Source organism: Gymnodraco acuticeps, unplaced genomic scaffold (assembly GCF_902827175.1).
Source record: "Gymnodraco acuticeps unplaced genomic scaffold, fGymAcu1.1, whole genome shotgun sequence".
Lineage (NCBI taxonomy): Eukaryota > Metazoa > Chordata > Actinopteri > Perciformes > Bathydraconidae > Gymnodraco > Gymnodraco acuticeps.
In genome coordinates, this window is record NW_022990023.1 from 508,441 (window position 1) to 522,821 (window position 14,381).

Below are 14,381 nucleotides of genomic sequence, written 5' to 3' on the forward strand. Positions count from 1 at the left end.
GGACTGTGAAACTTTGAAAGTGTCCCTTACTTGACACCATGTCCCACAGTGGTCCAACCCCCTTCCATGTGCCATGCTAGGAGACTGGCGGAGTCCAGCTGTCTTTTTGCGGGAAGAGAGAGAGAGGGACAGTAAGGTCGGATGTCACTGCATATGTGTAATGATCCTGAGTTGGAAAGCTGGTTCAACTTTGGGCATCTGGCAAAGACATAAAAACGCAATACCTTTCGTACTCATTTGACTTAGTTGAACTTACCTTAATTTGTTTAACTGTATGTTGACACTCAAAAAAGGGCAGGTACAAAGTAGCATGTGAAGATACAAGAAGGCAATGTAGACAACTAAATAGATAACAAAGTTATAATAAATATACGTGCATATATCTCGCTTGAGGCCAGGAAAAGGCTAGTCACGGTGACCTTTTTACCTGTGCTGGACTATGGTGATTTGATGTGTATATGAATGCACCTGCCAATTGCCTGATCAAGTTAGATGCTGTGTATCACAGCGCACTGAGATTTGTGACAAACTGTAAAGCATTAACCCATCACTGTACCCTGTATGCAAGGGCTGGTTTGCTTTCACTAACTGTACGGAGGCTCACTCACTGGTACATTTTTATATACAGCCATGTTAGGGAAACTTCCATCTTATATCTGCTCCCTGATCTCACGGAAAATGTGGCTACTGCCTGAGATTGAATGCTGTAGTTTTATTAAATGTGCCAACTGCTAGGACTGTCTTAGGGAACAGCTTTTAGATGCGCAGCTCCTCTGTCTTGGAATAGTCTGCAAATTAAATGGAAACTGAACAATCTGGTGCCACTAAATGTTTTTAAAGCTCGGTTGGATGCTACTCAATCGGAAGCTATTGGTACCTGTTTATGTGGATAATTATGTAAATGATGCTGTATGATGTCCTTTTGTTGTTCTATTTATGTTTTTATGTTTCATGTGGAACTACTTGAGCAGGTCTCCCTTGAAAAATAAATCAATGATCTCAATGGGATTCACCTGTATAAATAAAGGTTTGAAATGAAAATACACAAAATCAAAATGTTTTTATCAACCTAAGGAATAATGGTGTCTGCAGTGATGTGCACAAATCAGTGTGCCATTGCTTCTTGAGTTATTTTTTAATCTACCAAGATTTAAATACCCGTTATTTCCGCCCAGCTGAATGTGACATGTGTGAACTTGAAGTTAAAACAACCTAAAATATCAGCTTGTGAGTGTGACAGTGTTTAATCTTATAACTAAATATGTGGATGCATTATTCGGAAAAACTAAATGTGAGTGTTTTAGTGTCTCTGAGTGCTATAATAGCCATACAATATGTTCTCTATGATAGATAGATTAACTGTGTGTGCTGTGCTGTTAAAGGTACAATTTGACATAGGGAACACTTTGTATATTCTGCTTTTAACAGTTGTTTATCAAACATACTATTTTTAAAATGGTGTGTTTCTTTCTCCCTTCTTTGTATGATTCAATGAGATAACTTAACGTTTGAATTTCTGTGTTATGCTGTTTATAACTTAAAATGAAATGTGGGAGACCTGACTTACGGCTGTGACGTAGTTACGCACTCAAGACACTTCACGCTGAACGTACTTTCACTTTCTAAGGTTTCTGGAGAGGAACAGAAACCAGGCGAAAACTTTGAAGAAGAGAGAGAGAACTTTGGTGCAAAGCTAAACTGACATAGCATATAACCCAAACAAGAGGGTAAGTCCATTACAACGTGTCCATTAAGTAAAAACAGTTTTCGCTAACGAGTTGTTGGCGCTAAGCTAACGTAAATCAGAGATAAAGCTAACAAGTTGAAGGTAGTAAGTTGACGTATTTATCTAGTGGAATAGTGTACAATAAGTAAATAACTCAATCCATATAGTTGCAATGTGTGTTCAAACTGCAGATGGCAGCTGGAGAACCTGCTGGGGAAACTGCACTTGAAGCTGAAGATGAGGAAAGGAAACTTTCCGGAGACGAAACAGACGCCAGTCCTGACCGCAGAGGAAGATTTCTGCTGTTTGGAAGGTGACTTCCTTTTCATGATTTACTGAAGCTTTATGTGAGGATGGTCACATAATGGACTGAGATGATAGTTTGTTCCATAAGCAGTTGACTTCACTTTAACAGAAACTATATGTTGACTGTAGTTTTCAGTTTCATTATTATCCCCTCTGCTCTTTGTGTATCGACATTTTTTAAACACTGAAGTTAGAGCAAAACAAGTTAAGGGTTAATTGAATTTGTTGCCTGATATAAGTCTATGCTGGCCGATATTTTAAAAGGGATTCTTTCCTTTAATTATGTTTTGTATGACATAAACAAGGCCTTGCTCATGACAGTGTTTGACTGATGCAATCCCGTTACCCTTTGTACTCGAGTCTAGGCTACTTAATGTATCTCTACTGTGTTTCTGCTTAAGCCTTTTCTTTCACTTTTAATTGCTTCCCTTAATAGCAGCCTTTATGTAGTTTGTGGTTTGTCCTTTTGACCCCATTTTCACCAACAAGAAGGAAGTGTGTTTTGTTTCAACAGCAAATTTACTCTCTTAAATAGCGGTTTTGAAACTATTGACATAGTGCTACACATCTTCCAAAATAAACAAAATGTCATATATAATAAACATAATTTAATGACATCTTTTATGTAATTACCCAAATATCTACACTGATAAAATATTTCATGTTTTAAAGGAGGTAATTATTTTTCACACGAGGGGGCCACTTATGTTCTCATAATACTTAACTTATCAACCCTTGAAAATGAATCACCCTTGATTTGACACAGCAACCCAGTTTTGAATAGCCTGTTTTAGTTCATTGGAGCAAGAAGTCGAAGCTTTTTAAAGTCAAATGTGGGACTGATGTCAGTCCTTAAGTGGCTGCTTAAAATTAGATTGTACTATAGCAGAGTTAAAAAAGGTTGGATGTGTTCATTATTTGGTGTGTCATAGAGTGTGGGTCCTTTTTACAATGTCTTGTGTCTGACTTTGTATTTTAAAACAGTGACTCAGCTAACCTGAGAAAAAAGTTGCCTCTGTTTGTTCCAGTTTGCCTCACAAGGTGGCACTGTGACCCTTCTTAGTAGAGAAACATTTGTCAACTGTTTCTTCCAGACACCATTTTCACCCCTACACTATATTTTGAAGCATAAAACAACATAAAAAGGCCCCAAACATTTAATATTTTAAACAGGTAAAGTGCCTTTAAAAAAAATAGGCTACATTTTTTTTTTTAAAGAAAAAACTCAGCATGTTAAGAAACTATGTATGCCTAATCTGTTCAGGGGCGTGTTTTTATTTTTATGACCTGATAGCATACATTATCACCATTTATAGAAACATTACATAAGACTTACCACCTTATCTGCAGGTCCAGTGCGTGTGTCATCTTCATTGGAAGAAGGTGTGACCAAGCATCAGATTAGCTCGTGTGGCTCCTAAATCAAGCCATCCCATGTGATCTGAAAAGGAAATCCGTATGATATTATAGATTGTAATGATAATTGTCAGTATTTTTGAACTGGTTGGATTTTGGCTAAATCTTGCTTTTAACCAAGACTGAAGTGATTGATAGCAAAGATTTCGCTACCCAGAAGTAGTATGTGTAAGTGTTCAGCAAAGCCGCTTTGTTTTAAATTATTAAATGTTTTCTGGGTTGTACTTCTTACACATCCAGCTCTTAAGGTGAGGCAATTAGTCTCTCACGGACTGTATATCAGTACAGGTGGATTGTGTGCCTGTCAGCAGAGGAGCAACTTGTTGCCCTGTCTGACCTCAGCAGGGAGCAAGTGGAGGGGCCATGTGTGAATAGGCCTTTTAGAAAGCACTGGTGTGGTGGCGAGGCTGCTGACTCAGGGGGCTCACAGTGCGCCGCCCCTGTCCTCAGCACCCGCTAGCCCAGTCAGGTGTCCATCCAGCACAGAGAGCATGTCAGTATCCTAGCACACAGCCTAAAATTAATCTGCCAGGTCTGGACTACCGTACTCTTTTTTGGGGGAAAAGGAAGAAACGAGACAAAACCAACACATTTCAGATGCAGAGTGGCGTGGTGCTTAATGACGAACCCAGGTAAGACGGACAAAACTGCCCGATATTCTCCTCAGCGTCCTGCTGCCATGTCCAGCCCACAGCAAAACAGAGATGCAGCTCTATGCCCACCCTCGCACAATTGTTTGGTACAGTATGTTGGCACAATTTGCAGGTGGGAGGGGGGCTAGAAAAAAAGTTCTGGATCACATGTTTATTAGAATATGGCTGAGCTGCCTGTGACTGTACATGCATGAGACTGTAAGGGAGCCCTGCTGTGTATTGTTCCTGTGCTTGAGTATTTGATGACTCGGCTCTTCTGGAACAAGCCTGGATTTTCTGAGCGCCAATGGGCTTCTGTTGGCTTTGCTATCTGGATGCGTCTCTTAGAGAATGGAAATATGACAGGTCTGTGGGAATAACCTCTCATGGAAGATTAACTTCTCGCTCCATCTACATTGACATGGTTATGATTTTTTTGTGAGCGTAAAGCAAATATGTTTCCTCTCTGACCGGATGGTGGATTACTGCAAATTTGGATGTGACATTTATTTTCAAAGTTATTTGAAAATGTATGTGCTCTTCTGAGTAAGTGGATCCGAGTGAGTCAGTTTCATGTGAGTTTTCTTTGCATTAGAAGTCTTGGCATTTACTTGTGTTGAAGCAGCGCTTATGTGTCGAAACAGTTTGGCTTGAAAAGCACTCTGTTATATTGTGTAACACCTAGGGGTAATTATTTAAAATGTAAGAAGAAGTGTTTTACTTTTGCAAGACGCTTTAATGTAAGATAAGAGTTCACATTACAGAGGGCTGTCCATTCGTTATTCTTAGATGCCTTGTTATATTCCTTTTGCTGTTAGAACTTGTGTTTTTTCTGCTCTTGAGTGTTTTTTGTAATGAAGGAATGAGGTTATAGGTGTGATGTGAATTGTATAAATCTACCTTATATCCACACAAGTATAAGGCAGCTGAAGATCTTCTAAATGCAAAAGATTTCGCATTAGGTACAACTGGAAAACAATTGTAAAGCACAAGTTAAGGGCTTGGTATTATTTTGTGACAATAAGGTGTTAACTGTCATTAATATTTTGTTTCTCTCTGCCTCTTTTAGTAAGAAGAATAAGGATGGCCAGAACCGGGAACAGGACTACTCTTCTGAAAGCCATTACAGAATTGTTTCACCAACATTCCAGTATAAGATGAGCCACCAGCGAGTGGGAAAGTGCATTATCATCAACAACAAAAACTTTGATGAGAAGACGGGTACAGCGAACAAACACATTGTATCATAAGATCTACTTAAAAGATGGTGTATTCTAAGCAGTTTTTTCTTTCAAGGGATGAATGTACGCAACGGCACAGATCGAGACGCGGGAGAGCTCTTCAAATGCTTCAAGCAATGCCTCGGCTTCGATGTCTTCATCTACAACGATCAGACATGTGAGAAGATGGAGCGTCTTCTCAAAGAAGGTGAGTAGAAAAGTCTTCAACCTTTCTTTTATGTGGGTAAGTAACTATGTTGAAGTAGTAGGAATTCAGTCGCAACAAATAACCATATCAAAACATTTAAAGAATATTCTTTTATCATTTCTAAGGGAGTACCTAAGTGGTGAATGGGCTTCCTGCCTTTTACACTCGTAGTAGCTTCTCGTCAGACTTTAAATGGTCATATACTCAATTGACAGTTTATCCGGTACTAAAACTAATGCAGTTTAATTAAATGACTGCTGCTTACCACCATGAAAGTAATAACGTTCCTTATTTGTTAAAACGGAGAGGTGTTGATTCAACTTAAAAGTATTTTGACATGCTTCAGTTTATGGTGCTGTTCACTTGTTTTGTGTTACATTGAGAAGAGAGCTGGGTCTTATATATATTCTACTCACATTGATAGAAATGGGGTGGACAAACACTTCTTAGTACAACACATTACAAATCTGAATTAGACTATGTTCACTCAGGAACAGTTCTTTGGTTTCCTAAAACCAGCAGGTCGGCCAGTAGGTGGTGCTGTTGTGTAAGTCATTACATAAATCCTATGGAAGTTGCGCCAATTGAACCAAAAGTTTAAGACTGATCAGTGCATTCTCACGTCCATTGACTTAGTGTAATGAAAAGATTCCTCTCAGCCCAAAAGTCCTTGGGAACACCAACAACCTTTCTTGTTTAATTTATGAAAATTACTTTTTAAAGGCTAATCGCTACATATTTTTGTTCAGGTAGAAGTGATGAAAGTTGGTCAGTTACTTTCTAAGTCCAAACCCTTGATTTAACCACAGAATAGTTGCCATGAAAAGTATTTTCAAGGTCCTTTAAGGTTAAATGCTATTTATTTAAGTGACTCGTTGAACTTTCCTCTACTATCAATATCAGACCAATAGTACAAAAGACACCTTAACATCAAATTGACGGTTATAAAGTGTAATTAGCATTTTCGTGTTCCCTTGCGAATGATCACTTTCCTCCAGTGTAACCGTCAAGTTAAGTTATATACTAATTCAATAAGTTATATACTAATTCAATAAGTTATATACTAATTAAATTGAAATGATAACAATTTAAAATCTTGCATAGTGTTATTTGAATATTTTTAACTTTTGATGTAACATTTTAAGAAATTTGATACATGTAGCTGTAAAATTAAACCCTTTAAAAATCTTGATTAACCAATAAAGTGCTAAATAAACCCCTGAGCAAACCAGGCAGCTACTGATATTATTGATTAATTTCTAAGTTTCATAAGGCCTGAGCCGAGCTAAGAGCTGAGTGTTTGTGTGTGTGTGTGTATGGGTCAGCCTCGGAGGAAGACCATAGTGACAGCTCGTGTTTCGCCTGTATCCTGCTAAGCCATGGCGAGGAGGGCATGATCTACGGGACAGACGGAGCCATGCCCATCAAGTCCATGACCTCATTGTTCAGGGGCGACATGTGCAAAAGCTTAGTCGGAAAGCCAAAACTCTTCTTCATCCAGGTACGGAGTTCCGAAGCCTTTTACTAATAAATGACGGTGTGATATAAAAGAAAGTGTGGCAGATTTGTCGAAGAAGTCACTTTAACAGTTCTTAAAGTGAGAAGTCAATGTCTTTTAGGTGCTCCCCACGGACAGATGATAGCTTTTGTGTCAAATCTTGCCCGCTTTTAAAAACAGTTAATTTGTAATTGCTTCACCAGGTCATCGTTGAGAAAGCTACTCAGGATCACAATGAAATGTCATTTCATTTACTTCACCAGGCTTGCCGGGGTTCTGAATTTGACGACGGTATACAGACAGATTCGGGTCCGCCCAACGATACCCTGGAGACTGATGCTAATCCCAGACATAAGATCCCTGTGGAGGCAGATTTCCTCTTTGCCTACTCCACTGTGCCAGGTAAATATCAATAAATACTTGACTTGTGTATCTGTCACACACCTGTGCTGTGGTTTCAGTGCTGACTCATGTTGGTGTTGCAGGGTATTACTCATGGAGGAACCCAGGGCGCGGCTCCTGGTTCGTCCAGGCGCTCTGCACCGTCCTCAACGAGTTCGGCAAGCAGCTGGAGATAATGCAGATCCTGACCCGGGTCAACTACATGGTGGCCACCAGCTTTGAGTCCTGGTCCGAAGACCCCCGCTTCAGCGAGAAGAAGCAGATTCCCTGCGTGGTCTCCATGCTGACAAAAGAACTGTATTTCAACTGAGCGCACTGTATGACATTACAGACTGACCGACTGTTTCAGGTACCGCCTTAACAGTCAAAGCATTCAGGGATCATTCAGGCCCAGCAGGAGATAGTTGGGCCCGAAAAAAACAAGCACTCCGCTTAAAGAAAAAAATGTAAAGTGGCACTCCGCGTTCATGTGCTGATGGTGAAACTTCTTCCTCTTCTTCAGGTTATTCTTCGGGAATAACGGCGTCACATTTGAACTGATCTTTTTTTGACAGGCATGTGAAATATCAATGTTATTCCACCAGCCCGGAAAATGTGCTGCCACTTTTTGTGGGTTGGGGGGAAATCATATCTGAATATGTGTCTCTCCATTTTCCAGCATAGATTTTGAAAGGACGAGTAGAAGGGAAGGCTTCAGGCTCTTGCATTTATTACATGAAATGGGTTTTGAATAACTGAAATAATTTGCATTTAGGGTTCTGAGAGAAGTCTCTCCAGAAATAGATGATATCCTGTCTGAGGCAGTCACCATTACAACGTTGAATCCAGGTGAATGTTTAAAAGCCTATAGAAAGTGTATTGAATAGAGTGATTGATTAAAAAATCCTTTGATTGCCATAGGAGAGATGAAGGAGCCTCTGGAGGGACATCTGGAAAATGGATCAGATCATTTTCAGCTATTTGTGTTTCCACGTTTTCAGCTGTCAATTGTCAGAAAAACAGACGACAAAAAAGGCAACACTCCTCCGAGCAGAAACGTGACGGTGCGTTTGCCAAAGGCTCGGTGTCTCCGCCTTCCTAGCGCGTTTCTGTTGGTAGCTGCATGCTGGCATCCTCAGGTTCTTTAATGTCCCAGGAAGTGGGGTAATGTAATGTTAAAGAATGTCATACATGTACTGCTAGGAAGGTGTGATCTTTTGCTGTGTAGTGATTAGTTCTATGAGATTTTGGGTCAAGTGCATAGTAAATAGTCCACTCCCACAAAGATTATTTGCAATTAGCCAGTTTTTTCTCTGCCTGATGTTAAAGACTTTACTTGCTTCTTTTTTTTAAATCAGAGTAAGTTAAGTTTGTGTATTTGCATATCATCAAAATGACTGTCTTTTCAGTCAGGGTCCAACAAATCAGTTTATGAATTTCCCTTATTTAATCTTTAAAGTTAGACATTCCTTTTTAATAATTGTATTAAATAATAAGATACATGCTGTATGATTGTTTACACTAGCACAAGAACTTGAGAATGTCAAAAACTGTGTTGTAAATTTGGGAAATATCATAGTGTAAGGCTGGACTAGGGCCCAAAGCACAAATGCCACATAATTTCACTGTATATTAGTGTTGTACACTGTCATAACATACACTTCATCCTGGTTACAGTTGCCTAGCAATGTCTTCCTATTATTTTTTTAGTAGATCTTTGAATTAGAAATATTCAAAGACCCAAGTCAGAAAGAAAAACATATTATTTTGAAGCACTTAGTGCACCCTGCCAAGTTTTTAAAAAACAACACAGCTTCATTTAGTTATTTTCATTGAGCTATAGGGTAGAATATAATATTTTAAATATTATAGACATTTGCTGATGGTCATTACAACTTACACAAAGTTTGTTTCTGCAATTACGCTGTGTTATCGTGCCAACGTCTGTCAATCACAGAGGCAGCTATTACTGGTGGTGACAAGTCTGAACAAACACAATCCACATGTCCGCAATACACACTCTCATTGTTGCTGCAATGTTTTTACATTATTCACATGACTGCATGTGTCAGTGACGTAGGGGAAAAGTTCTGCAATATATCTTGATATGTCATTTTATTTTACCTTTCACTCCTTGTATTTTGTATTATTTTAATCACACTTTTCAATCATATTTCTAGTTGCCAGGAGTGTGATCAGTAGTGGCTTCAGTTAGAGACACGTCCTCTTTATACCCAGTGCACTTGTCCAATCGAGCGATGTGGTGCCTAACCTGTTCTGAAAGGAGTGTTTGCTCCACTTGTTTTGGATTGGAATTTGAAAGAGGGAAAATTATTTCTTATGGGTACATTTGAAATGCTTTCCAGTGTTAAATGCTGTTGTCCTCAGGAATATATTTTTAAAAGATTTGGAAAAATTAATTAATTACACTGAAACTATAATCTGGCCCATTTTTCTTTTCTAATTTGGGGCACTATCTTGTTTATACAATCTTCAAAACAGAGGAATGCTTATGTAAACATTTGATTGTATTAAACATAAAGACTTTATTCTCTAATGAGTTGTGTCATTTGTATTGCACGTTCATAAACACAAAAAAAGATTGAAATGCATGAATGGGTTTATTTATTTATTCTAACACAAAGAAGATGTTTGCAATCTAATGAATAGACTGAGAAGATTTTTCAGCAATGGATAAGGCTGGTGTTTTCTTTGTCTTTTTCCAACAAATATCACTCAAAACTGTTTTAATACTCACGCACCAAATGTTTATTAATATACAGATAAGTGTCTCAAAGAAATACACTAATCAATAATGTTTAAGCAACATTTGAGTAAAAAAATAAATGTTTAAGAAAATGACTTTGTCCTTTTGTTATTAAACAAGTATGTGAGACATGTTCAAAAGTGTTGTCAGATGACTAAAGCATAGTCAGTTTTGGTATGTTCATTGTATTTATTGACATTAAATAAATATATGCTTTGTGTTCAATTTGTGTTTAAAAGCAGATCTATTTTAACAAATTATTTCTCAATCACAGAATCCTGTCCTTTGTAAATCAGCAATTCCCTGATTGATCATGTCATAAAAAACGCTTTGCCACAGTGAGGATCAGCTCTAATGTCATGTTAGCTTTGGTGTGTCCACTATAAGGAAAAGCATGAATGATCTGTTAATTTTAAATAGCTTAAGCTTTGAAGTTTCCAAATGTTGATTCGACTGTCACGCACTGTGCGCATCTGACTGATGCCATGTCACAACATAAGAATGTAAATCAAGAAGCTGATTCATTCCCCACAATGCGACATTCATTCCCCACAATGCGACATATCCTGGCAATTTCTTCCCCCTGAGGAGTTCCTGCTCCACTTCAGAGAACAGGAGCTGACCGGGAAACATCACAGATATTAAGAGACTTCCAGTTTGTGCCTTCATTGTCGTGGCCAGGGCATAATGCCGGATGTAGGGTGTCCGTGAAGGTCCCAGCGCAGAAGCAGTGCAGCGGGGTCATAGTGTCCGCTCCTAGAAAGCACACCACCCCCCCGGGGAAGCTACAGTACACCCCGATGCGAGTGAACTGTTTTCCTGCCAGTAGAGGAAGTGTATGCTGGACTCCACCGTGCCAGGCTGTGTAGTCTCCATTAAAGTACTCCACGCACCAAGACTCTTTGCCCCGGCCCAACCACGAGTCCTCCTCTCTGCCTTTTCTCGGGATGCTGGGGTAGGTGAGCCCCAGCTCCCAGTAGGTCTTCCCCTTCACATCCACCTCCCAGTACTGCTGGCCCTCGCTGAAGCCCTCCCTGCTGATTACATTTAAGGTGGTTTCAAAACGGGAGGGAGTCTCTGGGACGTCCTGCCAGGTCTCTGTGAAGGTGGCTGAGTCGCCTTTTGGAGAGATGATCAGCTTGGGGTGAGCAGTGTCAGCGTCCAGGACAACATCTGCAGCATCTGTGTAACCAGAGACATTCAGTGACTCGTGTGTGACTCAAAGAGGTTGACAAGAACGGCATGTACTGATCTACAGTTTCCAGTGACATAGCCAGAAGCAATAATTTACATCTCAATCCACATGCTTGTTTTATTGGGTTCACTCACAGGTCTGAAACAGTTTCTTGGTGACAGGGACCTGGGATCTGATGAACAGCAGCAGGTTGATAGTGAGACTCAGAAGTTGTCCGCATTTGAACTCATCCATCTGAATCCGGTCCGGGTCAGTCAGCTTCAGAGTCTCAGATATTCTAATCTCAGAAGAAACAATAAATTGATGATTCATGCACAGTTTAAATGTATGTTCTTGTCAATCTAATTTTGTAGCAAGCTGTTTTTTCAAGAAATGTCAACATACTTTTTCTCTGTTTCAGCGTTCTGTATAAAATGAAGAATCAATCATTACTGATCTTAATCACGCTGACAAAACAGCTCAAGACACACATACAGTAGGTAGGTTGACCAGAACTGTGAATTTGTGTTTACCTGAATGTCAATTTCTTGTGTTTTTTCATCAATCTTGGACAGCTCCTGGTCCAGTTCCTGAGTGAGGTGGTAGCACTCCTCAATCCTGTCCTCCACATACTTCTCTGTAGCCTCATACTCGGTGTCCAGCTGGGTCAGTGTAATCCGGAGATCCTCATCCAGGACCCGCTTCATGTCCTCGTACTTTTTTCTGATTTTCTCCTTCACCGCATCGGTCTTTTTCTGAGGTGAGAGGGCCATGTGAGTTCAAAATGCCTCTGTAGTAGCAATTATAAGCAGCAACCCCTCACTCTGAGAACAACTGATTTAATAACATTCCAACACAGTATCCAATTAGTTGAAGAATATAAACATATATTAGAAAATGGCAATTACCATTAATTCATATACAAATAATAATAATCTATATATAATCACATCTGAACGAATATGAGAAAGACATCAAATCCCTACAATTAAAAATGTGGAACAGGGAATTATTTCATATTTTTGTTTGAATAATAGAGGTTTCTGCCTAAGGAATAATCTTACTTAATTAACTTGAATTAAATGATTAGGAAACAATTAAGTTATCAACAAAATTAGTTTTCATATACACAGTCTACAGAGTGCAATAAACAAAGAAACCAGGTTATGTAGGTTAAGAGAAAAAGGCTTTGTTAATGGAAAGACACAGGACAATGGAACAAGGAGGACTAAATAAACTACAAAAAACAGATAAAGGATATTGTTCAGCAGAGCTTTTCCGAAGTCAAAATTAATTTAACCTTGCAGGGAGAATTCTGCGGTAGTACAAGGACAGGCTCTCTGTTAGCCCAAATCGAATCATAAAAGTTTTAAAGAAAGCATGAACCAACAAATCTCATCTCTTCAGTTCACAAAGGACACACTGTGCATTTTTAGGAAGATAATGTTCACAGAAAGTGACTGTTTCCAACAACCTTTATTAATTGTATCTTGTCTATGAATTGTATGAGGTGCATGCCTCCAAAATGCCCCCATGTGTGATTTTACAGGTGATGGTCTGCTGACCTGCTGGCTAACAGCAAAAAGAAGGTGACAAATAAGTGAGTTGTGAGAGATGTCAGCAAGCAAGTTGTACTGTATTGTATTTCAACCGGGTTTAAATATATTGGACTTACTGTTATCTCTGCCTGCTTGGCTGCCAGCTTCTTCATTCTGTGGGCGATGCCATCTCTCTGTCTCTGCAGGCGCTGCTGATGCTTCAGGAGTAGTTCCTTTGAAATACATGAAGAAAAGGATCAAATAATGCAGGTAAAGGAAACAAAAGGCTAAGGTTGGTGGGTCAACAGTGCTTTCCTTCTCAAAAAGAAACCAAATAACCTAATTTCTTACCATTTCTGGACAGTATGGGTGTGTAGAGTTAACTCCACTGACCGGTGGCAAGACGACCATGAGGGTTTTTATAGGCCTGTCACAGATGTAAAGGCTATGTCAGGGGGGAGGGGGGGGGCACACAGGGTGGCCTTGTAATATATGTCCTGGTGCTTCAAGCATTCACCTTCGTTTATTAAGGAGACAATATGACCCTAACTTACAAGACAAGAGGAAGAAAACAAGGTTCCTGGCAGAGAAGGGCAAACGGCCATTCACATTTTCCGCTTTGAGAAAGAGTTATTCCATGTCCTACTAAACAAAAAGCCCACAGGAGCTCTATTTATACCGACCTGACACTGACCTTGATGTTTGTATGTGAGCATGTGTGTTTGTGTGTGTGTGTGTGTGTGTGTGTGTGTGTGTGTGTGTGTGGTGTGTGTGTGTGTGAGTGTGTGTGTGTGTGTGTGTGTGTGTGTGGTGTGTGTGTGTGTGTGTGAGTGTGTGTGTGTGTGTGTGTGTGTGTGTGTGTGTGTGTGTGTGTGTGTGTGTGAGTGTGTGTGTGTGTGTGCGTGTGTGTGTGTGTGTGTGTGTGTGTGTGTGTGTGTGTGTGTGTGTGTGTGTGTGTGTGTGTGTGTGTGTGTGTGTGTGTGTGTGTGTGTGTGTGTGTGTGTGTGTGTGTGTGTGTGTGTGTGTGTGTGTGTGTGGCCTACATGAACACAGGAAGTTTGTGAAGTTTATGAGACATTGATTTAGCCTTTGTAGTGCTTTATTGCAAGAACACAGAGTGATTGAAGTGCATCTTTACCCTGGAGCAGTTACATTTGCCTGAGCTGATGCCTGTTTTAAATGCATGACCCATATGACCTTTTACGTGCATAGCACAAATGGCACATGCATAGGTAAAAGCAAGGAGAGGTCAAATGCAGGCAAACACATCTCAATCTGAGTGCTATTAACTGATCACACAGACTGACATGCTCATTTGCGGATACATTAAAGAATCAGTGACAGCTGAAATAGAAAAAGGACTATAAAGACCTGAAATCGGTATATCATTTAAATGTTGAATTTAACTTCCAGAAAGATGAATCAGAAACGCTTCACTTTACACCACCCTGCTTATTTCTAATTCATAAAATGCTCATAAAAAACACGTCTTTCTATTTTATGTAGGACATAAAG

At 39.6% G+C, this 14,381-nt stretch overlaps 2 protein-coding genes across 3 annotated transcripts; one reads left to right on the forward strand and one right to left on the reverse strand.

The window, feature by feature from the left end:
- The first annotated feature begins 1,590 nt into the window (after positions 1-1,590).
- On the forward strand, positions 1,591-9,944 carry casp7 (caspase 7, apoptosis-related cysteine peptidase). Of its 2 annotated transcripts, none has more exons than XM_034214434.1 (7): positions 1,591-1,727; positions 1,918-2,039; positions 5,150-5,301; positions 5,377-5,508; positions 6,834-7,009; positions 7,270-7,408; positions 7,492-9,944. In XM_034214434.1, the coding sequence occupies exons 2-7, from the start codon at positions 1,918-1,920 to the stop codon at positions 7,716-7,718; spliced, it is 948 nt and encodes a 315-aa protein (XP_034070325.1). In that variant the 5' UTR covers positions 1,591-1,727; the 3' UTR covers positions 7,719-9,944. The 2 variants fall into 2 exon arrangements, with proteins under 2 accessions (XP_034070325.1, XP_034070326.1); XM_034214435.1 differs by having other exon boundaries at positions 1,628-1,727; positions 1,894-2,039.
- A 73-nt stretch (positions 9,945-10,017) lies between these two features.
- Positions 10,018-13,244, reverse strand: si:ch211-28p3.4 (E3 ubiquitin-protein ligase TRIM39). The gene is made up of 6 exons (XM_034214432.1): positions 13,218-13,244; positions 13,004-13,099; positions 11,862-12,083; positions 11,734-11,753; positions 11,484-11,626; positions 10,018-11,336 (listed from the first exon to the last, which is right to left on the reverse strand). Exons 1-6 carry the CDS (start codon positions 13,218-13,220, stop codon positions 10,759-10,761), a joined length of 1,062 nt encoding a protein of 353 aa, XP_034070323.1. The 5' UTR covers positions 13,221-13,244; the 3' UTR covers positions 10,018-10,758.
- Positions 13,245-14,381: the final 1,137 nt, after the last annotated feature.